This window comes from Dama dama, chromosome 6 (assembly GCF_033118175.1).
Source record: "Dama dama isolate Ldn47 chromosome 6, ASM3311817v1, whole genome shotgun sequence".
In the NCBI taxonomy this organism is placed as follows: Eukaryota; Metazoa; Chordata; class Mammalia; order Artiodactyla; family Cervidae; genus Dama; species Dama dama.
In genome coordinates this window covers 29,626,623-29,652,755 of record NC_083686.1, presented here as the reverse complement: position 1 = coordinate 29,652,755, position 26,133 = coordinate 29,626,623, and the positions used below count along the sequence as shown (strand labels likewise).

At 42.7% G+C, this 26,133-nt stretch overlaps 1 protein-coding gene and 1 long non-coding RNA gene across 4 annotated transcripts in view; both read left to right on the top strand.

The window, feature by feature from the left end:
- The window catches only part of SLC4A4 (solute carrier family 4 member 4), a 355,228-nt gene that overhangs the window by 27,431 nt on the left and 301,664 nt on the right, over positions 1-26,133 (top strand). For all 3 annotated transcript variants that reach the window (XM_061145831.1, XM_061145832.1, XM_061145830.1), the window contains exon 2: positions 22,553-22,626. In XM_061145831.1, the coding sequence (XP_061001814.1) occupies positions 22,554-22,626 (73 nt within the window). In that variant the 5' untranslated portion in view covers position 22,553. The remainder of the gene's footprint in view (positions 1-22,552; positions 22,627-26,133) is intronic.
- On the top strand, positions 7,150-12,260 carry LOC133058524 (uncharacterized). Its single transcript, XR_009693344.1, has 2 exons — positions 7,150-11,281; positions 11,379-12,260. It is a non-coding gene; the product is annotated as an uncharacterized LOC133058524 (long non-coding RNA).

Sequence of the window (26,133 nt, the reverse complement as noted above, 5' to 3'; positions counted from 1 at the left end):
TGAATGGTCTGTGTGCAGAACTGAACCCCGTGGGGCTCCCCCTTGGGCGTCCGCTGACCCTGCACTCAGGGATGTAGAAGTGCCTTCTCCGTGGCCTCCCACCTTGGTTCACTTGTATACAGTACTTCAGACAGCGTGTCCTTCTCAGCCTGGGATGACGCTGGCCAACAGCTGTTAGAAAAATAGTGGCCCCGTGGTGGAGGGACCAGGATGAAGGGGGAAGTGGTTATTCAATGTTTCTCTAGGGACATTCTAGACTTTCTAAGCTGTTGACATTTCCTGATCAAAAGGTTGGTGAAACGATGCATTCATTTGCTAATGCTTTTGACCTTTGTCATGTTATAGAATGCTTAGTAAGTAATAATATTTGTACGGTACTCTGGGTGAGTAGTCTAGACATCTTGTGGATGGAGGTAACTGGCCTGGGGCCCTGTCTGTGCCTGACTCTGCCTGGAATGAGGAAGGACGTCTCAGCCCACCTGGAACATGGTCCCAGCGCGCTGGCTGGGAAGCATCAGGATTCCTGGTTGACACAGTGGCAGTCTCATCAGCGAAACAATTTCTGTGCTAGGAGCTTGGATTGTGATTTTTGCTTTTGCTGTGATTCCTTCATGTGCTTAGAACTTCCTTTTGTTTGAATTGTTATCAATTCAGTTGTCTCTCAGTTGTGTCCGACTCTGTTATATCTCTAACCTATGTCAGCTAATATCCTATTAGCTATTAAGCATATTGAGAAGATAAACTGTGTGAACTCTTTGAGCGCTAGAGTAATACCCTGGACGATTATGGTGGTATCACAGGAATTTAGAAATCCTTGTGTTTATTCTCCTGTGCTCCTCTCAGTCCTGTTGATTGTAGACTGAAACAAGATGGGCTTGTTGTTGTTTTTTTGACAGGGAGTTATGGGGGTGGGGGAATTCATTAATTTGTTTCTTACTGCTTTTTTTTGGTTTACTAAGAACTTTGTATTCTGGCCCTGTCCAAGGTGCAGATAGTTGTGCTTTCAAAACAACTTAGCGTCATAATGGCACCCATTTAAATGAATCAATATGTGCTCTCAGCTTCACTATATTCGGCATCATTTGCTGGGTCCTTGAGGGAAAGGTGATGCTCCTCCACTGATGCTCCGGGTCTGCTTTTCCAGGAGTCTCCATCCACTTTGTACCTTTCCCTCGTCAGACTCTTGAGAGTCCCTTGGACTGCAAGGAGATTAAACCAGTCAGTCCTAAAGGAAATCAACCCTGAGCTTTCATTGGAAGGACTGATGCTGAAGCTGAAGCTCTAATACCTTCTCCACCTGATGCGAAGAGCTGATTCATTGGAAAAGACACTGATTCTGGGAAAGACTGAAAGCAAACGGAGAACGGGGCGGCAGAGAGTGAGATGGTTAGATAGCATCCCTGACTCAATGGATTTGAATCTGGCAAACTGTGGGAGATAGTGAAGGACAGGGATGCCTGGTGTGCTGCAGTCCACCGGGTCGCAAAGAGTCAGACACGACTTGGCGACTGAACAGTAACAATGACAAAGGGTGGGAGGACACAGGAAATGGACCCTATGCTGGGCACTTTCATAGCTGACAAGGGAGAGGCTTAGTTTTCAAGTCAGATCTGAGTGTGAATTTCCACTCTTCCTCTCTTAATGTCTGCATTCCTGAGCCTTTTCCCTTTATGGCTCTGAGACTAGATTTCTTCCTAAGAAAAATGAAGCTTAAAGTAACTTTAGCGCTTGTGCCTTGTTATGAAGAGCCACAACTGATCCATCTATATGATGAGAACTAAGTGTATGTGTAATTATCATTATTGGTAATTCTTTAGCATTATAGAGAGTCAGTAGTTTAGTAACACAAGAAAAATTATTATTACTCATCTACCAAGTCTGTCGTTTCTATTTTAGGTAATCATTAATCTTAGAAAATTAGTTCCTACCAAAGCTATGTATTGGTAAAGACCCGGCAACACATTTTTTTTTCTTTCTTTTCTTACCTACGTCCCTCTGTCACTTCTATTTTTTATTTTTCCTTTACTCTGATGGTTAAAAATTGGCATTTGGGATCATTTTCAACATTTTCCGAGCCTGAAAAATTGCACAAGCCAGTCTGTATGTCACAGGGTGACCACCTTTCAAAAATACTCCGTTGGCTTATTTCCAGTCCTTAGGCACTTTTCCAGTGAGTCGTCTGAGCGTTATCAACCAGTTGTGACCTCCGGCATGTGAAGAGGTGCAGGTTGATGACCTCTTTCCTTGCTGCCCCTGCGGGTCACTTAAGGTTTAGAAGAGGGAAACTCTTTCTTATTTCTGGCTCCCAAACTGGGACTCGAAAGTGTGGAGAGATTTTGGAAGAACTGCCTGGTTATTTATTCCTCCTGTTCCATGCAGGGGTGGAGGTGTGGCATGCGGGCATTGGGATCAGGCACAGCTGGGTTTGAATTCCCTCTCTGCCAGTTGTTAGCAAATGTAACCTTCAGGAACTTGTGCCTGTCTGGGGAAAGCTAAGGGCCTTGCTGTGTAATAAAACCAGCTGCCTGGGTAGACTACAGATCCATGACCAGCACCTATCATGTGGTGTGCTTTTTTAAAACAAATTATTTATCCTTTGTACTGTTTGATTTTTTAAAAATGATACTTGCTTATTTAGTCTGTGCTGGGTCTTAGTTGTGACACCTGGGATTTTTGTTGCAGCATGCGGGATCTTTAGTTATAGCATGCAAAATTAGTTGTGGCGTGTGGGATCTAGTTCTCTGACCAGGGATCAAACCTGGGCCCCTGCAATGGAAGCAGTGAGTCTTAGCCACTGGACCACTAGAGAAGTTCCCAGTGTGCTTTTGTCTATATTATCTTGTAAGTTTCCCACAACTGAACAATGTAGGTATTCTTAAACCCATTTTTCAGAGGAGGAAATTGAGACTTAGAGAGTTAATAACTTGAATTACTTTAATTCATAAAATATACTTTTCTTTATTGAAGTATAGTTGATTTACAATATTGTGTTAGTTTTAAGTGTTAACATAATGATTCACTATTTTTATAGATTGTATTCCATATAAAGTTGCTATAACATATTGGCTCTTATATCCTGGGCTGTACAATATATCCGTATGGATTATTTACTTTATACATACATCCCCTACCCATATTTTACCCCTTCTCCTTCCTTTTACCCATTGGTAACCACTAGTTTGTTCTCTGTATCTGTGAGTCTGTTTCTGTTTTGTTATAGTCATTCGTTTGTTTGATTCTTTAGATGCCACATATAAGTGATAATGTCTAGTATTTATCTTTATCTGGCTTATTCACTAAGATTTATAGCCTCCAGGTCCATCCACATTGTTGCAAATGGCAGAATTTCATTCCATCCTTTTTATGGCTGAATAATATTCCATTGTGCATACATCTTTTTTTATTACATTCATCTGTTAATGGACACTTAGGCTGTATTCTTGGTTGTTGTAAATAATGATGCTGTAAACATTGGTATGCGTGAATCTTTTCAGATTAGTGTTTTCATTTTCTGTAGATTATACTCAGAAGTGGGATTATTGGATCACATATTCGGTAGGTCTGTTTTTAGTTTTTTGAGGAACTTCCATAGTGGCTGCATTGTTTTACATTCCCACCAACAATGAATGTACTATGTCTCCTTTTTCTCTATCCTTGCCAGTGTTTGTCGTTTGTAAACTTCTTGATGACAGCCATTCTGGCAGGTGTGAAGTGGTACCTCATTGTGCTTTTGTTTCTCTAATAATCAGTGATCTTGCGCATCTCCTAATGTACCTGTTGGCCATTTGTATATATTCTTTAGAAAAATGTTTCGATCTTTCACTCATTAAAAATTTTTTTTTTCTGGCTGTACGGGGTCTTTTTTTTTCTCATTTATTTTTATTAGTTGGAGGCTAATTACTTCACAACATTGCAGTGGTGTATGGGGTCTTCGTTTTGGTGCATAGGCTTCTCTAGCTTTAATGTGCGAACTTAGTTGCCCCACAGCATGTATAATCTTAGTTCTCCAACCAGGGATTTAACCCATAACTCCTGCATTGGATGACAGATTCTTAACCACTCGGGGAAATCTGTCATTTTTAAACTGGACTGAGTTTTTTTTTTTTTAGAGAATTTGAGTGTGTGGAATAAGGTCAGGGGAACCAGAACTGGACAAACAATACCACTTGTAAGTTTGCCCAGACGTCAAAGTTTCTTCCCTTAAGTAGGCTATCCTGACTGAGGGTGAATAAGATGTTTCTGCTAGTGCATGGGCCATCAGTGCCAATGACCAAACCGTGCAAATCAATAGTGTAATGAAGTGATAAATGATTTCGCTGCTAAGAAAATGGCATCTGTATAGGTTAGCAGGTAGTTTTTAATCTCTGGGTGCTTATTATATGCTCGCCTTTCAAAGCCCATTGTAAACAAAAATGAGTCTATGAGGGTCGCAAAAACAGGCGGTGCTCAGCTAGGCAGGGTTTCCCTTGGGTATGAGAACTATCACTTGTTCTTAGCTCTCCTTTCCCACTGTTGACTCAGTTTTACAGAGTGTAAGCATAGGTAGGCAGACTTACAAAACAGACTCGAAGGTCTCCATCAAGGCTGGAATGTGGTAGTGACAGTCTGACTTGCATTGTTTCTGACTCTTTCTTTTCAGCTTGGCTGCAACTAGTAAGCTGGGAGGACTGCAGAAGGACTCTTAAAGCTCCAGGAGGACTGTAAAGTCTCCAAATGGAGATTGGAGAGAACGTCATCATAACTTCTAAGACTCTTCTTGGTGAAGGGAATTATCTTCCGCTATTTAAATGAAGAAATAATTCTTCCTTTTAAACTAGTGGTTTGTGAAATTGGTTCAAGTTGGTAAAAGTTCACAAGCTCCAGAGACGAAATGTTATGACACTGAATAGATCTTTAAGAACTGACCGGTGTTTTACTTTGGTCTTTAGCGATCATGTGTTTATCTAGATAATTGATTTTTGAGATAAGGAGAAAAGCAAATTTAGAAAGTTGCCTTAGACAATATGTGTATGTAATTTCTTCTTGGAGTAGGTTTTTCTCAACTGATTGTAGTTCATTTATTTATGATTATCTATTAAAGATAACACTGATATTTATCCTCTAGTTTCAGTTATTTGTTTAATGCCCTTTCTAACCAAATGCATGCTGCTTGCTACTCATTTTTGGAATGCCATCATTGAATATGGTTATTTGAAACTCAAGATGTAATTTTTTGATAGAAAATAATACCAGAATGATGCTTGGGGTTCCATTCAACATCACTGAAGCCTATTTTACCCTTTAGGTAGGGTTCTCTACCTAAAACACTCTTTAGTACAATACAGTTATTAATTATTTCAATACTATTAGCTGATAATCTATGTGGATTCCATTATTATGTAACCTTGACAACTGCTTACATCTTCATGTCTCACTTTCATCATCTGTAAAATGGGGATATTAATAGCACTTATTTCATGGACTGGTATTTGGTTTTAAATTATTCATACAGTGCACTTATTGTATTAGCTTTTATTATTATTACTATAATTTGGCCACATTTGCAGTAAATAGCTTTTTGTGAGTTGTCTTTGGAACCTAACCAACAAACGTAATATTATTTCTTTGGGAAAAAATAGGTGCCCTGTGTTTGGCAAGAAGGGGATATTGTGTCACCAGGACATCCTTCTTCCGCTTTCTCCCTGCACCTCGCCTAGCAATAGACAGGACTGTGCTGGCTTTGGATACTTCTGTTCTTCCAGGATCCCAAAGAAAGCTCGCTGTCCTGTGCATGGACATCATTCATTTGTACATACAGGCAGCCCTGACTTCCTACCTTCAGCTTTGATGCAAACTATGTTTTACTATACAAAGAGCACCCCCTACCCCACCTGGTAATTGCCGTTTCACACTGCGCTTGTGTTCTTTGCACTGAGTGGGGAGCTGGAGGGAATTTGCAGAGGCATCTCACACAGCCTGTGGCTCTGTTTTGTCAATGTCGCCAGGTTTATTTGCACCTCAGTGTTTGTTGCTGCAGATATATGGATGTTTTGTTGCATTTTGTGTGTGCACTCAGTCGTGTCAGACTCTTTGCAACCCCATGGACTGTAGCCTGCCAGGCTCCTCTGTCTGTGGAATTTTTTAGGCAAGAATACTGGAGTGGGTTGCCATTTCCTACTCCACAGGATCTTCCCCGACCCAGGGATCGAAACTGTGTCTCTTGTGTCTCCTGCTTGGCAAACGGATTTTTCTTTACCACTGTGCCACCCGGGAAGTCCCTGTTGAGTTTTTGATATGCAACTTTACACGGATGAGGGGAAAAATTTCAAAATGCTGATGCTTGTATTGGGAAACATAAACATACCATAAACTTCGTTTTGTTTTGACTAAAATGAAATTATTGGGTACACTGAAGTCAATCCAGGAGTCCTTGGATGACAGCCTGTGGATTAAGGTGTGAAGGAAAAGAAAACACATGTTGAAATCTTCCTATACACTTTAATTTATTATGTCTAAAATGAGGGACGAGAATGTGGACATTCAAGTTTATAATAATCTTTGGGAATGGAACTGTCTCTATAACTTGTGAATATATTTGTTACAACTTTTCTATTAATACCTGTTTTCTGGAAGGCACTGGACGTAGAAGAATGGAGACTTAAATAGGATAGTTAGGAATTTTTTTTTTTTTTTTTTGCTTTTTATTTTTATTTATTTATTTATTCATTTTATTAGTTGGAGGCTAATTACTTCACAGCATTTCAGTGGGTTTTGTCATACATTGATATGAATCAGCCATGGATTTACATGTATTCCCCATCCCGATCCCCCCTCCCACCTCCCTCTCCACCCGATTCCTCTGGGTCCTCCCAGTGCACCAGGCCCGAGCACTTGTCTCGTGCATCCCACCTGGGCTGGTGATCTATTTCACCATAGATAGTATACATGCTGTTCTTTTGAAATATCCCACCCTCACATTCTCCCACAGAGTTCAAAAGTCTCTTCTGTATTTCTGTGTCTCTTTTTCTGTTTTGCATATAGGGTTATCGTTACCATCTTTCTAAATTCCATATACATGTGTTAGTATGCTGTAATGTTCTTTATCTTTCTGGCTTACTTCACTCTGTATAATGGGCTCCAGTTTCCTCCATCTCATTAGAACTGATTCAAATGAATTATTTTTAACGGCTGAGTAATAGTCCATGGTGTATATGTACCACAGCTTCCTTATCCATTCATCTGCTGATGGGCATCTAGGTTGCTTCCATGTCCTGGCTATTATAAACAGTGCTGCGATGAACATTGGGGTGCACATGTCTCTTTCAGCTCTGGTTTCCTCGGTGTGTATGCCCAGAAGTGGTGTTGCTGGGTTATATGGCAGTTCTATTTCCAGTTTTTTTAAGAAATCTCCACGCTGTTTTCCATAGTGGCTGTACTAGTTTGCATTCCCACCAACAGTGTAAGAGGGTTCCCTTTTCTCCACACAAAGAGGGTGTTTTTAATTTGAGAGTACCATGCTTCTTTGGGATGGCCCACCCCTTGCTAAGAATCCACTAGAGCCAAACAAGCATTTCTTCCGCCCTTAGGCAAAGGATGACAAACTGAGGGCATTTACCTTAAAATACAATAGATGTTAACTAAGGAATTTGCAATTGTTCCCTGTCTTTCCTAGTCTCACAAGATTAACCCAGAAAATTTACTGTTAAAGACAAGTGTTAAAGACAATTTCAAACATATTCCTTTATTATGTAAAACATAGATTTGAGTCACAGGTGTTAAAAAGCCACCAACAAATCAATTCCATTCTGTTCTCTTGACACGTACGTATTAGTCATCTGCTTTGGCATCTTCTAGCACTGAGTTGCCATCCCTGGGGCACATTTGGGTAGGTGAGCATTCAGGTGGCAACTGCAGAAGTCATGAACTTTGAGGCTAGTTTGCAGAAGTTAATAAAGATTATGTGAATATAAAGTTAGTGCAGATTGGCCGTCGTTCGAGGACTGACCCAAGGCAGAAGTCAGCACACAGGCTTTGACCGCTGGGGATCCAGTCTTCTCAGGTGGGTCTGCACCCAGGGGCCTGGCTGCTGTAGGAAGCTGCCCTGGCAGACCTGCTGGTAACTTTCATGCTGTGGCTCCTGGAAGACCTTCTGGGTAGAATCAGGTTCCAGGAAGGGCCTTCATGAAAATGTTTATTTAATGACAGAGATTTAAAAAGTAAAGAAGACTGTAAGCTTGAGGAAATATCACGGCTGCTCAGAATCCCCCAGTGGTTTCTAGTTGCTCAGGGTAAATGGCTAAGCCCTCTGAGTAGTCACCCAGGCCACGTCAGCTGCTCCTGTGTTAGCTCTATCTCTCTGGACTTGATTCCCAGCCTGCTCTGCTCTAGCCACTGGCCTGCTTGATATTCTAAGACTCTGCCACTCTTTCCTGCCTCAGGGCCTTTGTATTTGTTGTTCCCTTGAATAATTACTTCCTCATCTCCTTCAAGTCTCTGCTGAAAGTGTCACTGAGGGAGATCTCTCCTAACTGCCTATTTAAAACTGACTCCCACCCCATCTCACCCCTCCAGCACCCCCTAAATCTCTTCCTTGTTTATGTTTTTTCCATAGCAGGATCACCTTCTAATGTATTATACAGTTTACTTTTTAATTTTACTTCTTGCCTATTTTTCCACTATGGATTTATCCTTAGTGCCTAGAGTAAGGCCTATTCATAGGAGACACTCAATTAATTGGTTCAAAGAATGAGTAGATGAATTAAGCTTTGGAAAATTTGATCACAAGTATACACTGAGAGATTCCTTGAGGAAACGGAAGGATAAACCTTGAACAGTACAGTAAGTCTGCTTCATAGAATGAGTTCTGTTCAGAGAGCATGTTTGTAATTCCAGTTTGTTCTTAGGACCAACAAAGTTAGCCTAAGTACCCAACTAGCATCATTGGCTGTATAGTACTGTATAGTAATAGGTTCATAACACTTTTTTAATACAAATAATACATAAAAAACAAACACACAAAAAATAAAACATTTTTAATCTTACAATTCAATACCTTGAAAAGTACAGTAGTATAGTGCAGCAGCTAGCATACGGCAGTAAACTGGTGGGAGATGGTGGAGTTTACGGCAGTAAACTGGTGGGAGATGGATGAAGGATTGTCAGCAACAGGAGCTGGAGGGCAAGCTGCAGTTTCCCTCACGCTTGACATTGATGCACAGGTTCTGGTTCCTTGCTTGATTCAACTCTGTCTGTAAAGATACGGTACTGTTGTCCTCTATACAGTTCTGTACGGTAAACTACACAAGAGCCCAACTAACTTGCAGAGATGCACACGTGTGACAGAGTACACCAGACACATGAATTCCCTTATGTCATTGGACACTCAAATGCATATTCACATGTGATTGGACATGCAAAATGCATACTCACATCTTTGAAAGGTTGCAACTTGAAGGTTCGTATGCAGGGGACTTACTGTTTTGTGGTAAGAGACATTGGTAAGGGAATGTGGATTAGAGAAGCGCTTTGCTTGTTGTTGTAACAGTGAGCAGTGCTTGTAAAGTTTATGAGATAAAGTAGTTTTTCTGCTTAGTAGTCTAGTCCACATGGGAAGTGATGCATTCTTCTGACTTTTGGTACAGTAGGACCTTTTGGCTATTGACTGGTAGCCCTGAAGGGCCACACCATGCCATCACTTGTGCTCTGTAGAGATGCTCATGGTGAGCCCTTTGCTACTGGTGAACCCAGGCTGAGCCTGGCAGATGGCACACGCCCTGAACTGCAGGTCATCCTGGTTTCCCTCTTTTCCTTGAATTCAGAAACTCGTATAGGTACACTTGACCACATATTATATCAGAAATCATAGGTTACCGTGATATTTGTGAGTTTGAACATTGGCAGAATAGGATTGAGAGGAGGAGTTTTATGAATGTCTAGGGTCTGCATGCTCTGGAGGTATTCTGGCGAGTCTGCTATTTCTCCAACGATCTGTTTAATCCTTGTGAGCCTGGAGATTTGTGATTCTTTGTGAATCACAAAGATGAGCTTTGTGATTCCTGGAGAGTTTGGAAGAGATCAGTCAAATTAGGTGAAGGGAGGCAGCATGACATGTAGTGGCTAAGAGCATAGACTTGGAGATCTAGACAACCTGGGTTTGAATCCTGACTTTGACAATTATTAGCTGTGTGACTTTGGGTAAGTTACTTAATCTCTCTGAGCCTCAGAGTTGATGATGATAAAAATGATACATACTTCACTAGACTGTTGTAAGAATTAAATGATCTAATATTTGTAGCAGTTACAACAGTGACTGGCACATAGTAAGCTTGACCTCAGTGTTTACTCAATAAAGATATTTATTTGGGAAGCCTGTCACAGGGTCCTTCAACTTTTGGCCAGTAGGTACACCCAGATAGGATAAGAGGTGAGTGTAAGTGGTAGAATCTGAAGTTATGAGAAGGCATATTGAAGTTAAGTAAGATAAAAAAAGATTCTTGAAGGTAATCCCTGATGGATATCCGTTAGTTAATTGTGAAGGGGTATAGGAGAGTGCTTAAGATAAACTTCCTGCCTGGGTCTTCTTGTCACACTTATTGTGTAATTTTGGGTAAATTATCAGCTTAAAATTACTATTCTACATGGGTATGTTGAAAGTATTTACCTTATGGGGTTGTCGTGAGGACTGAATCAGACAAGCATTATAAAATGATGAGCCCAACACTTGGTATGTAGTACATGTTTTATACATGGTACTTTTGAAAAATTAATTGATAATCAGAGTCCCTATCCTCAGTCCCCACATGGTTATAGGTATTGAAGTCTTTTAACTAGAACCTTCAGCCCTGTCCTGTTATTAAGGCAGCTGGGCACAATTTTACAGCATCATGAATGAAACATTACATGCGTGATGCTTAACACAGTGTCTGGCATGTAGCAAGAACTCAGTAAAATGCCAGGAGCCTCATCCTTGCTACCTGTTGTGGTGGTTCAAGACGGAAGATGTGAGTGGGGTGACTGCCCCTTCAGGTGGAGGTGGGAAGGGAAGGCTGTTTCCTTCAGGGTCAGCTCTGGGTGTCAGAGGTGGGAGGTCACGGGCTGTACCTGCTCAGCTGCCCTTCAGCTGACTCCCAGCGCTGTGTCCTAGAACAGACGCCTACTCTGGAGTTCCTGTCCACTTGCCAACCTGGATCTGACCTGAGGTCACTGTAAAAGCCGCAGTGAATGTCTGCCAAATCACAGACTCAGAGGAGAAATACGAAATTAACTCTGGTTATCTGGGCTGGCCCTGTGCTAATTACTATAGGTAATTAACATTGACTATGTATAATTTTAAAGTTAGGCTGCAATTTCCAGAGCTCAAAGTTTATGTTGACATTTCAAATCCTAATTTCCTTTTGCAGGTATTTGCTATCCAGCGTCTTTATTGGTTTACCTAAACACATTACAGAGTTTTATTTGTTCAGTTGCAGGCCGAGGAACAAAATTGAGCCTTCTCTTTATTTTTTTGGGCTCCAAAATCAGTGCAGATGATGACTGCAGCCATGAAATTAAAAGACGCTGGCTCCTTGGAAGAAAAGCTATGACAAACCTAGACAGCATATTATAAAGCAGAGACATTACTTTGCCGACAAAGGTCCATCTAGTCAAAGCTATGATTATTCCAATAGTCATGTATGGATATGAGAGTTGGACCATAAAGAAAGCTGAGCGTTGAAGAATTGATGCTTTTGAACTGTGGTGTTGGAGAAGACTCTAAAGAGTCCCTTGGACTGTAAGGAGATCCAAGCTGTCAATCCTAAAGGAGATCAGTCCTGAATATTCATTGGAAGGACTGATGCTGAAGCTGAAGCTCCAGTACTTTGGCTGCTTGATGCTAAAGCTGAAACTCCAAAACTTTGGCCACCTGATGCAAAGAACTTGACTCATTGGAAAAGACCCTGATACTGGGAAGGATTGAAGGCAGGAGGAGAAGGGGATGACAGGATGAGATGGTTGGATGGCATCACTAACAAGATGGATATGAATTTGAGCAAGCTCCAGAAGTTGGTGATGGACAGGGAAGCCTGGCATGCTGCACTCCATGGGGTCACAAATAATTGGACACCACTGAGTGACTGAACTGAACTAAACTGATGGCTTCTCATGCTTCTTCTGGGTTTTTAAAGCAGTTTAAACTGTGATTTAAGTTTGTTCATTTATATAGTTATTAAGCAGATATTTGCTTTGAACCTATTCTGTGGCAGATCTAGATACTGCTTAACTTTAATAAATTAAAAAAAATATTTATTTATTTTTAAACTGTTTTTCAAAAGTAGACAAAGAGAAATTCTCTTGATTTTAATTTTACCTATTGCCGTGCAATTATAATTATAGTCTATAGAAAGGGTTAAGTTCTCAAGTTAGGTAATAAGGAGAAAATTAAATAACTTTGATTATCTTAAAAAAAAATCTCATAATCCACCCACGGACATAACATCATTCAGGGGATATAGTGTAGCCTCTTCCCCGTTCTAACTTTGGAGCAAATCTCTGTTTTGACACGTGATTAAAAGTTAGCTTGCTCGGGGCTGGTGCACTGGGATGACCCAGAAGGATGGGATGGGGAGGGAGGTGGGAGGGGGGTTCAGGATGGAGAACACATGTAAATCCATGGCTGATTCATGTCAGTGTATGGCAAAAACCAACTATACTCAAGGTCTTTACATTTAGAGATGCATTTAGTTCCAAACGTGTGTGCAATCAGTGTACCCCTTCCTCACTTGTTTTTTTTTTCCCCCAAAGTACATATTTTATTTTCATAGAGTAGTGCAAGTGGAACGTGAGTAATGGTTTGTAATCCAATTTAAATTGCATCATGTGCTGGCTAGCTGTCCTGACTATGGGTGGTAGCAGATGTGGTTGGCCTTTATAAAGCAAAGTCGTAGGTATAGCATCCTGGGTTAATTGACTGATCGATCCATTCATTCTTCAACATTTAAAGAGGAAGTGGCAACCCACTCCAGTACTCTTGCCTGGAAAATTTCCATGGGGATTGCAAAGACTCAGACATGACTGAGCGACTTTACTTTCACTATACTATGTGTAGTGACTGTGCTTGAATCTGGAAGTAGAAAGACTTCAGAGGATGGTATTTGTTCTCGAAGAGCTTGTACAGTGGTGCGAAAGACTTCCATGATGTGTCCCAGGACAGTTATATGAGGTTCAGTGATGGTGATGTTCTCTGTTGTACATGATCCATGAGAAGCAGACACATTTAATGAGCCAGTGAAGAACGGGGAAAGGAGTGTGGCTCTTTTTGGGGAAGGGTGTGTCTAAGAATGTAGAGAGTGTTCTAGAGTAGGGTCTAGAAGAATGGGTTAACCAGGGCAATGTGTTATTTAGGGAAAACAGCATGTCCACAAAGGCATGGTAGCCTGATCCGGGAGTGGGATGGTCTAGAGAGTGGCAGGAGCTCTGTGTAGAAAGCTCATGATAAGCCTTCAGTTCCATGTTGAGCAGTTTGGACTTCATCTTCAATGTAATGAATGATCTTTAAAAGGAGAATGATATCAGACTGTGTTCTCTAGATGGATGGAGAAGTGGGGAGTGAGTTCAGAGCCAGGAAGACCAGTTAGAAACCATCGGTGGGAGGGCAGGTAGCAATCCAGCTATGATACACTCACTTCTAAGCCTGAAGTTGGCGTGTGGCAGGGTGGGTTCCCAGCTATCGAAGCCCTTGCTTCCACTTTTACCCTGCGGGTTGCTTCCCTTCTTCTCTTTACTCTGCCTTCTTGACACGACAGCTGGTTCAGTCCAGCTCTTGGCTGGAGACCTGGCAGTGGATTCGGGGGGACAGGATGGACCTGCTCAGTGCTACCCTCCTGACCCCTGAGGAGCAGCCCCAGTCTTCCCCTTCTTGCCTCCCCCCTCTCTTAGGATCTTTCTGTTTTCACTCTAGGGCCTTTGAGGAATCGCAATTGCAAGTTTTGAGTTGAGAAGGGAGCCATCATTTCCTGTCCCTAACAGTCAAAACTCCGGGAAAACTTTCACTGGGCAAAGTGCTGAATTTTTGATGTAGGAACTCTGGTCAGAAGCTGTAGCATATGGTAGTCGGGGAAGCAAGTAGATCCACCCATTAAAATAAATTAAAGGATGTAAGGGTAATTCGGGCTTCCCTGGTGACTCAGATGGTAAAGAATCTGCCTGTAATGCAGGAGACCCAGGTTCGGTCCCTGGGCTGGGAAGATCCCCTGGAGGAGGGCATGGCAACCCACTCTAGTATTCTTGCCTGGAGAATCCCGTAGGCAGAGGAGCCTGGCGGGCTACAGTCCATGGAGTCTCAAAGAGTCGGACGCGACTGAGTGACTAACACTTCACTTCACTTTTCAAGGGTAATTCAGGCGGGTGTCCCAGGGGGTCAGATGAGCTGTTCCCTTTTCAGCGCGTAATACCCTCTCCAGCACATTCTCCTTTCATCTGTCACCACTCCTGAGCTTCCACGCCCTTCCTCACCCCAGAGTCCCTGTCTCCATCCTGTCCAGTTCTTTTTTTAAAATTTTATGTATTTATTTTGCTGCACTGAGTCTTAATTGTGACATGCAGGATCTTTGATCTTTATTGCTGCATATGGGGCCTCTAGTTGTGGCATGTGGCATCTAGTTCCCTGACCAGGGACCGAACACAGGTCCCCTCCCACCCCCCCCATGCATTGGGAGAGTGGAGTTTTAGCCACTGGACCACTAGGGAAGTCCCATGCCACCAGTTCTTTTCTTGTCCTTTATTGCTGAGCCTGCTCCAGACTTTCAGAACTCAGTCAGCCATCTGAAGACAGTGTAGGAGACTGTCCCCAACATGCAGAAGATGAGAGAGAGGAGTTTGATACCCATCCTTGAGGGGCAGTTCATTGCTGGTCTCCCCAGTTGATACTGCCATGCATTTGCTCATGGGGACAAAATTATAGCCTTTGGGATTGTAGGACTGTTAATTACTATACTTCCTGGGTCCTTGAAGTCTTAGATTTAGATTCAACTATAATTAATTAAGTTTATTTACTCTGGGAACATATTTAATCCCCTGAATCACTTATCAAGTGTTTTAGGGTCATTTGTAAGGACAGTTGAAGTGAGTGGTTAGCTAACTTTCCCAAGGTTACAGTCACTAAAGTGCATGTCTGGGATTTGCACCATTTTACTTGATTCTGCATACATGTGGATGGACCAGCTTCTGTAACTGACCATCGTGTGAAATAAAGTTTTAAAAAAGCAGATTTGCAGATGAGCCTTTTTAGTTGAAACTTTTATTGAAATAAATATAGATTCACATGTATTTTTGAGAACTAATACAGAGAGATCACTTCTATATTGCTAGTATTCCCCCACTGATGACTTTTTGCAAAACTTTAGTATAATATCACAACCAGGATTTTGGTATAATGTCACCATGATTTACTGACCACATATAATGCAGTTATTCAGATCTCCTCAGTTTGTGTATGTGTATGTGTTTTCTGTTCTGTATAGTTTTATTACCTGTGTAGATTCATGTATTCATCACCACAGGTGAAATGCTTTAACAGGACCAAGTCAGCAAGGAGTTGGATTTGAAATTTCAAAATCTATTTTCTGTCACCTTTTTATAACAACGAACACCACCTCTGCCATCTCTGTACTCTGGTCACACTAACCTGTCCTTCGTATCTAAAATTTGGTCATTTCAAAAATACTGCAGTTCATAAATCCAGAATTATGTTTGATGTGATCCTGTTCGGGATTCAGTTTTCACCGTTTATCCAGTCTGCAGTCTGGTTTTGTGAGGGACTGTCACCCCTTTCTCCCTGGACCGGGGCCTGTGTATTGATGCATTTACAGCCTGATGAGGCATCACCGACTTGATGGACATGAGTTTGAGCAAGCTCCGGGAGATGGTGATGGACAGGGAAGCCTGGCGTGCTGCAGTCCATGGGGTCGCAAAGAATCAGACACGACTGAGCGACTGAACTGAGGGCCCTTGTGAACTCTGCTGAGGGGACCTGTTTGGCTTTGTTGACTCCTGATTGCTGGGACTCGCCTCTGCCATTAGTCATCTTTCGGGTTTGCCACACGGAAGTTTCTTTTCCCCAGCGGGTATGTCCAGAGCTCCAGCAATCTCCACGGTTACGCCAGCACGCACGTCCTTCTCTTTCCTCCCTGTGGAAGCCAAAGGCCCTCTCAGCAGGGGTGGGACTGGTGAAGTTAGGAAGGAAACAGTTGCAACTTTTTCTCCGCTCCTGCCCGCCGCTTCCCTGTAGTGAACACGTGTGGCCGATAGATGGCAGTATTCCTTGCAGCGCTGGGATTGCTGGCCCCTGTCGCCTGTGCTTTTGGAGAACTAACCGATGCTGTTCTTTACGTGTATGTTGAAAACGTGGACAGCAGATTTTCCAAAACAACAAAGACACCAATAAAACACTGTGTGGTTTCCAAAGTTTGAAAACAGTACACTGGCAAATGATCGGTGATGCTAATGGTTCCCCACTTCTTAGAGATGATTTGAATAGGAAATAGAATTCGGAGAGGTGTGTGTGTGTGTGTGTGTGTGTGTGTGTGTGTGTGTGTGTGTGTGAAAGACCTGTGAAAATACCAATTTTTTTTTGCCTCCCACGTGATCTAACCAGCTGAGGAGCAGGGGCATGTGTGTGTGTGTGTGTGTGTGTGTGTGTGTATACTTGTAAATGTCAGTACCGGTGGCTCCTGAAAAAGATCAGTGAAAATACCAATTTTTTTGCCTCCCATGTGATCTAACCAGCTGAGGAGCAGGGGCAACCTGCATTGAGCTCTGAGACTTGAGACGAACTCTCTGTACCCCTCAAGGAAAGGCCCTCACACACAGTGTAAATATAAATTCACAGCAGCAACAACTAATAACAGTGACAGCACAACTGTTCACTTCCCGGTACTTGTCCATTCCCCTGCGTGCGTCACTTTGGTGTGTGCGGGCATGTGTGTAAACGTTTGCTATGCATGGGAAAGCTGTTGTAAAGTGAGAGATGACCGGGTTCCCTGGCTCTTGTAAACAGATCAGGCTAGTGAGGATAAAGTGAGATGAGTTTAAATATGAGGTTAAGTAGTACATTTTAAGCTATATTCACGGAAAGAGCCAGTGGTGTCGAGCTCAGATACAGACTTATGAACAAGTGGAGCTCCTCTGCTCCTGAGGGTGCCGTGCATGATCTGGCGCCTTCTTGGAAGGAGTCAGGAAGCCCCAGTATTCATCTGATCCCCGTGCAGCTAAGTGGAGAGCAGGGTGTGGAGGAGGGGGGCTGGCGGTGGGAGTGGGGCTGCAAGCTCCAGAATGATTCCTCTCTGTACGCATGAGCATGCCAAGGTGGAAGGGCTGCTTTCTGCTTCCCTGGGTCTGAGCGGTGCCGCTGCTGTGACCCCGCAGCTGAGAACATAGCCGCATTCCGGGGTGGGTGACGAGGGAACATGTGGCTCCGCCTTAAGCAGCAGCCTTTTTGCTGCTGGTGCATCCTTTGGCAAAAGCCCTTGCTTCGGAGGGGAAGTGCTCTGCGTAAAGTTATAACCCTGAAACCAGATGCTGTTACTATAGAGACGAGTGAAATGCTACCGTGGGAGGCAGAACCCGGGAGGGATGGGAGAAGGGAGGTGGGAGGGCAAGTGAGGCGAATCTAAAGGCTAGCACACGGAGACCTTCAACCTTTAGCAGCACTGTGGCGGGGCATGCTCGCGTTCTGAAACTTGCATGCTGGCGGCCCGCCACTTGCTGACTGGCTGAGTGGCAGCTGCGTGCGCTGTGGGGACTAGCTGGTGAGCACGTTGGCAGTTGGCGAGTGCTCTGGGGCTGGGAACTCAGAGGGCTGGAATGTAGACGGGTGCCCAGGGCCCAATGGCCGACAGTTTTGCACAAATGTTTCTCGTGCCAGGCTTAAGTCACCCTTACAAGCCTGTGGAGTGATTAGGACCGGCTGTTGAGGGCTGGTCTGTTTGGCAGCTGATTTGACATGGGTTACAGTTAAATCACTTGCAGCTCCCAGCATAACGGAGGATGGGAGAAGCCCCACCTTGGGTATGTGGATTGCTGGGGGAAGGGGTCTGACTTCTGCTGTCAGAGGTCCTGCTGAAGGAAGGCCGTGTTGGCCCCGTGTGGATTTTATACTGACGGGTATGACCCTTCTCCCCGTGATGCTGGTGAGAAGCTTCCAAATCTATTCTGAACTTTGCCTCATGCTGGCGACAAGAGCAGCCTAGGGAACTGTTTAGAAGCATACTCCCTCCCTTCTTTGTTTTCAGCAAGTGAAGTTGGTGTGAAAGGAACAATTTAGCGTCGATTTTGGGGGCCTGATTAGGAACTAGAGGAGCTCATTTCTTCCTACTGATAGAGGGAAAAACTGGTTGGGTCAGACGGGTCATTTTAAAAGATATCTCTGTCTTACTAATAATAGCAAGCAACTGCTGAGAGGATTTGGTCTAGGGTGGGGGGGTGCACGAACCCCAACAATGGACACTTGTGGTGTAAAGATGGAAGAAAGCTATCAAATCCCTGAACCCTGTGTCAAAGCGCAGATGTTCCAGGCTGCACTTGCTCTTGACGAGGAAAGGGCTGCTCTGGGCATGCAGGTTCTGTATTTTCAGTTTGCGTTTTCCTTTGCACTTTTTACAGGGACGAGGGTGCTTACAGATGCTCCGCATTGTCCACCAGAAAGAACTAGGTTTCTAGTTACTTGCTATGTATAGTCTTGGAGGGAATGTGAAATATGTATCAAAGAGCCAAAGAATGCCCCTGCCACTATGCTCCTTCTAACCCGGAGCCTGCGGACAGTGCTTCAGTCAGGCTGGATGGTTTTTTCTGCCTAGGCGGTGATTCCGGCATTAAAGCTTGTCCGATCTCCTTCAGTTGTTACTGCTTACTTCCTTCACTTCTGCTTTGCTTGCTTGTTGTGTGCGATTTGGGGACGAGCTTAGGTGCAAAAGCTAAGCTTTTCATTTAGGAAATGTGTGAAAAGTTAGTAAATGGCTTTGGGACCAGCTTGGTTAATGGTAGGGGTAGAAACGATGACAGGAAGTTGTGTTGGATTTGTAGGTTTATAGGACCAGAAGGCGTGCATTTTGAGAAGAAATGTGGGCTACATCACTCTTTGTTTCCTGAGGGGGAGATCGTAAGTACTAGGAGTGTAGATGCGGTAGTATAGGATCCAGTATTTTGTTGTGTCTCCAGGGTCTTTTAAGGAGATTTCTCCATTAACCTGTCACCTTTATCTAGGTCTACAAATGCTGTATCACTGGTGGGTTCTTGCTCTTTGGATCAGCTCTCAGATTGCTCGGGGACGTCTTCGAGAAGGCGGATGTGATTACACTAGAGCCTTTGTCTGTCTTGCTCATCACTGTATGTCCAGTTCCCAGAAGGGCCCCTAGTAGGTACTAAGCAAATATTCACTAGTGAATGAATGGAGGATGTCAGGAAAGAGAAAAGGGGATGATTGAATGCTGTCTCTGTGTGTCTAGCACTGTGTATGGTATGTTTCAAGTGCTTTGGTCATCATCACCAATGGCCTCCCTATGGCCAACCCCCTTTTTATTCTGATTCTTTCTCAGCCTCTCAGTAGCAGCACTCTCTTTTCTCAGCTTCCTTGACATCACTGTTTCCTGGTTTTCCTCTTACCTCATTGACTGCTTTTGTTCCTCTGCTGTGCTTGTAAATGTTGGCATGCCCGGCATGCCTGGCACTTGGTCTTAGGTCAGCCTCTCTATTTCTGCATTTTCTTCCTGGATGATATCATCTAGTAACAGCTTCAGACACCAGCTTTATTCATTGATTCCCAATTTTTATCCCCAGCCCTCGGCTCCTGAGCTCCAGACTTTGACCTCTAGTTGTGTGCCTGACAGTTCCTTTTTCATATATAATAAGCATCTCAACCATAACCTTGCCAGAAAAGAACTCTTGATTCCTTCTCTGAAACATGTTTTTCCTGTAGTCTTCCCTGGGCTCCTGAGATACCTGGAGACTTAAGAGATGCAGTTTCCATCCTTGGGTTGGGAAGATCCCCTAGAGGAGGAAACGGCAACCCACTCTAGTATTCTTGCCTGGAAAATTCCACGGACAGAGGAGCCTCGTGGGCTACAGTCCATGGGGTCGCAATGAGTTGGATATGACTGAAGTGACTTAACGCGCATGCATGAATTTTTCATATAACAGCCAGAGTGGTCTTTTAAAAGACAAAGCAGGTCAAGTCCCTTTCCATCCGAAAACTCTTCAGGGGCTGCCATAACACCTAAAATTCTAATTGCTTACCGTGGCCTGGGTGGCCCTGATTCCCTCCACATTGTTACTTCCCAGTGACCTTCCATCCCTTTGTCCAGTCTTTCTGGCCGTACTCTGTTCCTGAAACATGCTAAACTTCTTCCTCCTTTAGGGCCTTTGCATTGCTATTCCCTTTGCTTGGAATATTCTGCCCCCAGGTTGTTAAATGTCTGGTTTCTTCCTATCATTTTTGCCTCTGCTCAAATGTCACCTCTTCAGAAGCCACATCTGAATCACCTAATGCTAAGTAGCCCACTACCTTATTACTTTTTTTCCTGCATCACACTTAATCATGTCAAAGATTATCTTGTTCATTTATATATTATTAGTTTCTGAGGCATTTTGCCTGCCTTATTCAAAGATGTGTTCCTCTCCCTCCAAGAGTACCAGTTCCAAGAGTGGCAGGAACGTAGCAGACACTAAATAAATATTTGCTGAATTGGTGAGTATGTTGGACAATTTAATTTTCATGGAAAACAGAGGCTCATAGAGGCTGGTAACTGATTTGACCTCTCAAGTCTTCGTGGCATTTTCTTTTTTACTGTGATCCTGCTTGCTGACCCATTTCCTGTTTGCATTTAGGTTTATATTTTTAGTTTGAGTATAGAAAAGGAAAAGATGAACTTCTGTGTGTAAGAGCCATATTCCAGAAGAGAAGATTCTTCAACTTTCCAGAGTAATGAGCTTCTTTATGGCATTGTCCACCAACCAAGATTAGGCAAAAAAGAAAAAAGGAAAGAAGAGAGGAAAGAAACATAACTTTATTAAACACGTAATAGATGCTAGGTATAAAACTGAGTGCTTTTATGTGTGTCACCTGATTTTAACTTCAAAGCAATCCCACATAGTTGATATTTTTACCTCCGGTTTCCTAGATGGAAAAGCTGAGGCTTAAAAATTTGGATACTTTGCTCCAGGTGATACAGGTACGAATAAGCTTTTTAAACTGGTGTCTCCCTGACACCAGATTTCTGACTTTTTAAGCTCAGATGGTTGCTGTGTGCTCCTGAAATAGAAAGGAAGAAAAAGTGAATTCAGTGCATTTCATATAGACGATAACAAATATGGGAAGCACAAGAATAAGTTACAAAGACAATATGGAAAATAGAGCTGCAGTATTCCGTGCCCGAGCACATAACTGGGTGAACAGAATACAGAGTGAACATTTGGTTCTCTGGCGGGGCTCATGCATGGTATGACATAGAACAGCTGTCCCCAGAGAAAGTTCTTTGTTTCTAGACCGGTACGACAGTAGCAGCATTTGAGCAATTCGAGAGTTCTTTCTGCTTTCACTATAAATAGAGTTCATGGAATTCTGTATGTCAAAGTTGATGCAATGAACAGGAGTCCCCGAATATGGAAATCAGCCTTACCTCGTTCTATAAACCAGAGACACATTTGGCATTGGGAGGCCGTACAAACGCTGTCATTACTTGGATGGATCCTGAGGTCTTATTTAGCCTAGGAAATTGCAGAGTAGATCCTATTATGTAAGGAGACAGGAGGACAGCATACTATGGTTACAAAATGCAGCACTTCATGCCCTCCAGGGAAGAGTTAACAGGACAGATATACATAGACAGAGACGTGTGATAACAATGTGGAAAATGAATGAATGGGCGGCATGTATATGTGACTGTTGCCGAAGCCGGGGTTGCTGGATAATCCTCAGATGTCAGATTTCCGTAAGGCCAACATGTGACTCAAAGCTTGCCACTCAACAGAGAATACTGGGCTGTGCTGGTATTAAGAGGCTGGCTGGAAGCTAGGCTCCCACTGTGCGGTAGTCTAACTCCCTGTCGCTTTCTGTGTGTGGGTGGGTGTGCATGTGTGTGTGTGTGTGTGTGAGGGTATACATTTTTATGCAGTGGGTGTTTAAAGAGCTAAGCACTGAAGCTGGATTTCCACAAACGACCATCACGAGCTCTCCAGGCACACCACACTTCCTCTCTTGGTATTTTTTTTTTTTTTCTTTTCATCTTTTTTTGTTTTGGGGGCAGATCCCAAAGGGGAGAACCCCCAACATCCAGCCTCCAGGATTGAGATGATTTTCTCTTACCTGTCCCTGCGGGGGCCCTGTCAAGGTTAGGACGGAAGCCATGTGGGACCGGCATATTCTCAAGCACCCGATGAGAGGAGCTGAAGGAGCAAAGGAGCAGCAGACGCCGAAGGAAGAGGGACTCTGCCCTGTTAACATGAGCAGCAGCTTGCAGGTTCACCTGCCCAGAAGCTGGGCTTCGTCCGGTGGCTCCCTCCAGGAGAAGTCTGAGCATTCTTTCTTTCTCTTTTATTACTATAGGATGGAGGATGAAGCTGTCCTGGACAGAGGGGCTTCCTTCCTTAAGCACGTGTGTGATGAAGAAGAAGTAGAAGGTGAGTTGGATGGGCCTGGGGAAGTCTGTATTTGTATATATACGTCTTTGTAGATAATAGCACCCATACATGGCATATGTCTTATAATTTTGAAGTTAAAAAACCCAAGCTGATCCCTGGAGTTTCATTTCATCTCCACATTTTGCTTCAGCACAGAAAGTAATTCTAAGAACTTCCCTGGACTGTCAGAATCTGAATGTAGTGTGGTCCTGCCTAGGTAACAACAAGAAAAAAAGATCTGACTCTGAAGCAGGTTTCTATGTTAGCTGTGCTGCTCTGTCAAAAATGAATATTTTGCCAGATTATATTAACCACCCTCCAATGACTAATTCAAGGAGGCTGCTAGATTTATATAGACATATTTGGCAGTGTCTTCTAATATCTTCCTTGTAGCCTGCAGGATAGAGAAGCAGATGTTACAGAGAGAGAATGATACCATTGCTGTCAGAAGCATGGGTCTAAGCTGAGGATATAAAGAGTAGCAATTACAGATGCATCTCTGTTAGGAAAAGATGGACAAGTATTTTTTTTTTTTTCACTTATAATCCCCAAGGAGCTCTTTTGCTAATCTTCCCCAGTGCCAGTTAAAAACCAAAGGGGGGTTAAATTTTAGCTGGTACCATGGTGCTCTCAGTATGCTTTCTCTTCTCTTGTCTCTTGACTTCTCAGTAATATGGGAATAATCCTACTTATTTGATAGTGAGAAGGCAGGGTTTAATTAATAGTTGTTAAAATAAGTATGCGAAGGCATCACAGATATACAGGGTATGACTAACATTTATAATGACAGTTTTAAAAATAAGCAAGGTTTTAGATAGTATTCCTAAAGTTTAGTAAAACTTACTGGTTAACCACATCATAAATTCTAGCCTTTAAAATCACCCGAGAGTGAATTCATATGTATTTGGAAAACTCCCTAGTCTGATTGGTACTGTTTGGTAAATTACTTAATGCCTACCAAAGACTGGGACCAGAGAGGTGGTGGGGTTGGGTAAAGAGGGTGGGTGCTGTGTGTTTTGGAGTGATTCTTCAACCAGACTCAATAGCAGATTCCAGACAAGTGATGCTCTTGTGCCACCTGGGGTAGTTTGAATAATGTGGCCATTAGGTCTCCTTGGTGAATTTCTTCTGATTGTGTAGTGTTGGAGGGGAGTTCCCTGCACCCCCACCTTCCCACTTCCCGCATGTACGCTCTTGAGACTGACTAATTAGAAGTTGATGCCTATGTTTCTTAGGAAAAAGGAAACCACAATATTTTTGTTCTTATTGTTTTACGGGTTCCTTGCACTTTTACAGCATGACTGTGGGAAAATGCCAAGCTAGTGAAAGCAAAATGGTAAAACTTTTGTCTTAAGATTCTTGTAACCCTTGATGCTAAGTCTCCATTGTGGTGATTCTGTCACTGTCCCAGTGTCAAAGAGGAGAGAAGAATCTTAAAGTTAGAGCAGATAGCTATAAGAAACACTGTAGGACTGAGCAAATATCTGATCATTTCAGAACAATTAAAGTAGAAAAATCAGTGAGCGCTTGGGGATGAGATGTACTCTGTGTGTGTGTGTATGTTCCTTGAGAATAACCCTCTAGCTAAGTTCTCAGGAGATGTTAATCACTTTTTGAGTTTGTAATATCTGTGGGATTGACAACGCTTTACTGGAGCAGGATATTATACATGGGTTTCTTAACACTTTGACTAAGACGTTTATTTCCTGCAGTTTTCCCTTTGATTTTTCAAGCAGAAAATTAAGACAACAATGTCATGAATAGCACACAAATCTGTAGATAGATTTCTTTAAGGACAAACCAAAAAAAGACAAAGGTGATCAAAATATCTGTAAAATTGATTGGCTTTGTGGTGATTCACCTTGCTATGTGGATTTTGTGTATTTTCCTATTCTGGTGAAACTTCTGTTTTAATGATAATCTTTCATGTTGAGTGGAGTGTGGGTTGGTTACATTTCTTTCAAAGCCTGTTTAGCTAGTTGCTGTTGTTGAATGCTGAGACTATGTAGGATGGCTGCTTATGGCCATGATTTGGGGGAGGCATCCAACAGTATGGGGTCCTTACAGTACAGGTCATGAAATATAATTAGGAAGTACTGTTTCTAATTCAGTGTCTTCCCAGTTGACCTTACCATTTTCTCACCTGGCTTCATCTGGTGAGGGTGGTAGCACTTAAATTTTACAGTAACTCTAGGTGACAGTGTAAAGAACTTGAAATGGAGATGGGTTTGAATGGCTTACCATGATTCCAGTGGTTGAGAATGAAGATACAATTGATTTGACTGTCAATACCTCTGATCAGGATTTTGATGGGATTATTTTCCTCAAGGACATGAATCTATCTCATATTTTTAACTGCATGGAGAATAGTGTTCTTAAAGGAAAGAAGACTTATTTTTGTTGTGAAGTAGCTGAGTTTCTGGTACATTTATGTCTGAAGTAAGTGCTCTATTTTAAAGATCAGAAATTCAAAGGGCAAGGAGCTGAAACACCTAGCATTTCTGTTATCAAACATATTTCCTTTTACCCAAACAGTATTTCTCTTGTTTCTGGAATAACTATGGTTGAGGTATATTGCAGCACACTTGGCAAAAGTGAACTTAAAATAAAACTTTGTTTTTTAAAGTAATTTGCACTAATAAGATGCACTCCCATTAAACGAGTATTAGGGTGACCTCCAGTAACACTGGTTATTTTGATATGATTATGCTTTAAAAATTTTTCTAAGGTCACTCAATTTGGGATGATTGGATTCATCTCAGCTTGAAGGCAAAAAGAGTCAAATGCTGCCTTATAGTTCTTTCTAATGCTGTAGTTCTGAGAAAGGTAGACAGTCTGAGACTTTCAACCACACCCTCAATTCATCTGGTTCAACTTTACTCATGATACTTAATCTGCATTCTAAAAACTCAATAGAAAACCATCAGCTGCAAACTCGCCAGGAGTAGAGTGAATCAGAAGAGGAGGCATCTTCTGTTTAAATAGTGAGTTTATCTATGTGGGATATGTTTAAAGATCTAAAGCTCTTTTTCATGTGGTAGCCTGATAAACCGGGCTTCCTGGGTGATGCCAGTGGTAAAGAACCCTCTTGCCAGTGCAGGAGACAAAAGAGACACAGGTTTGATCCCTGGGTCAGGAAGATTCCCTGGAGGAGGGCCTGGCAACCCACTCCAGTATTCTTGCCTGGAGAACCCCATGGACAGAGGAGCCTGGCGGGCTATAGTCCATAGGATATGGAGTCACATATGACTGACGCGACTTAGCATGCAGGCCTCTTGTACATTTATAATAATGGTTTAAAAAGATACTCTTGAGAAAGGAAACCCAGTGTCAATTTTAATCTTTAAAATAAAGAGAAGCTTGCATGTCTGCTCTTTCAGTGGTTACCTTACAGTGTGTTTGTTGAAGCTAACATTTTTGGCATAGAGTGGTTACCGTGGGTAAACTCATTTAAAATTTGTAGCATTTCAATTATCATGTTTGTTTTTATACCCAGAGGCTCCAGCT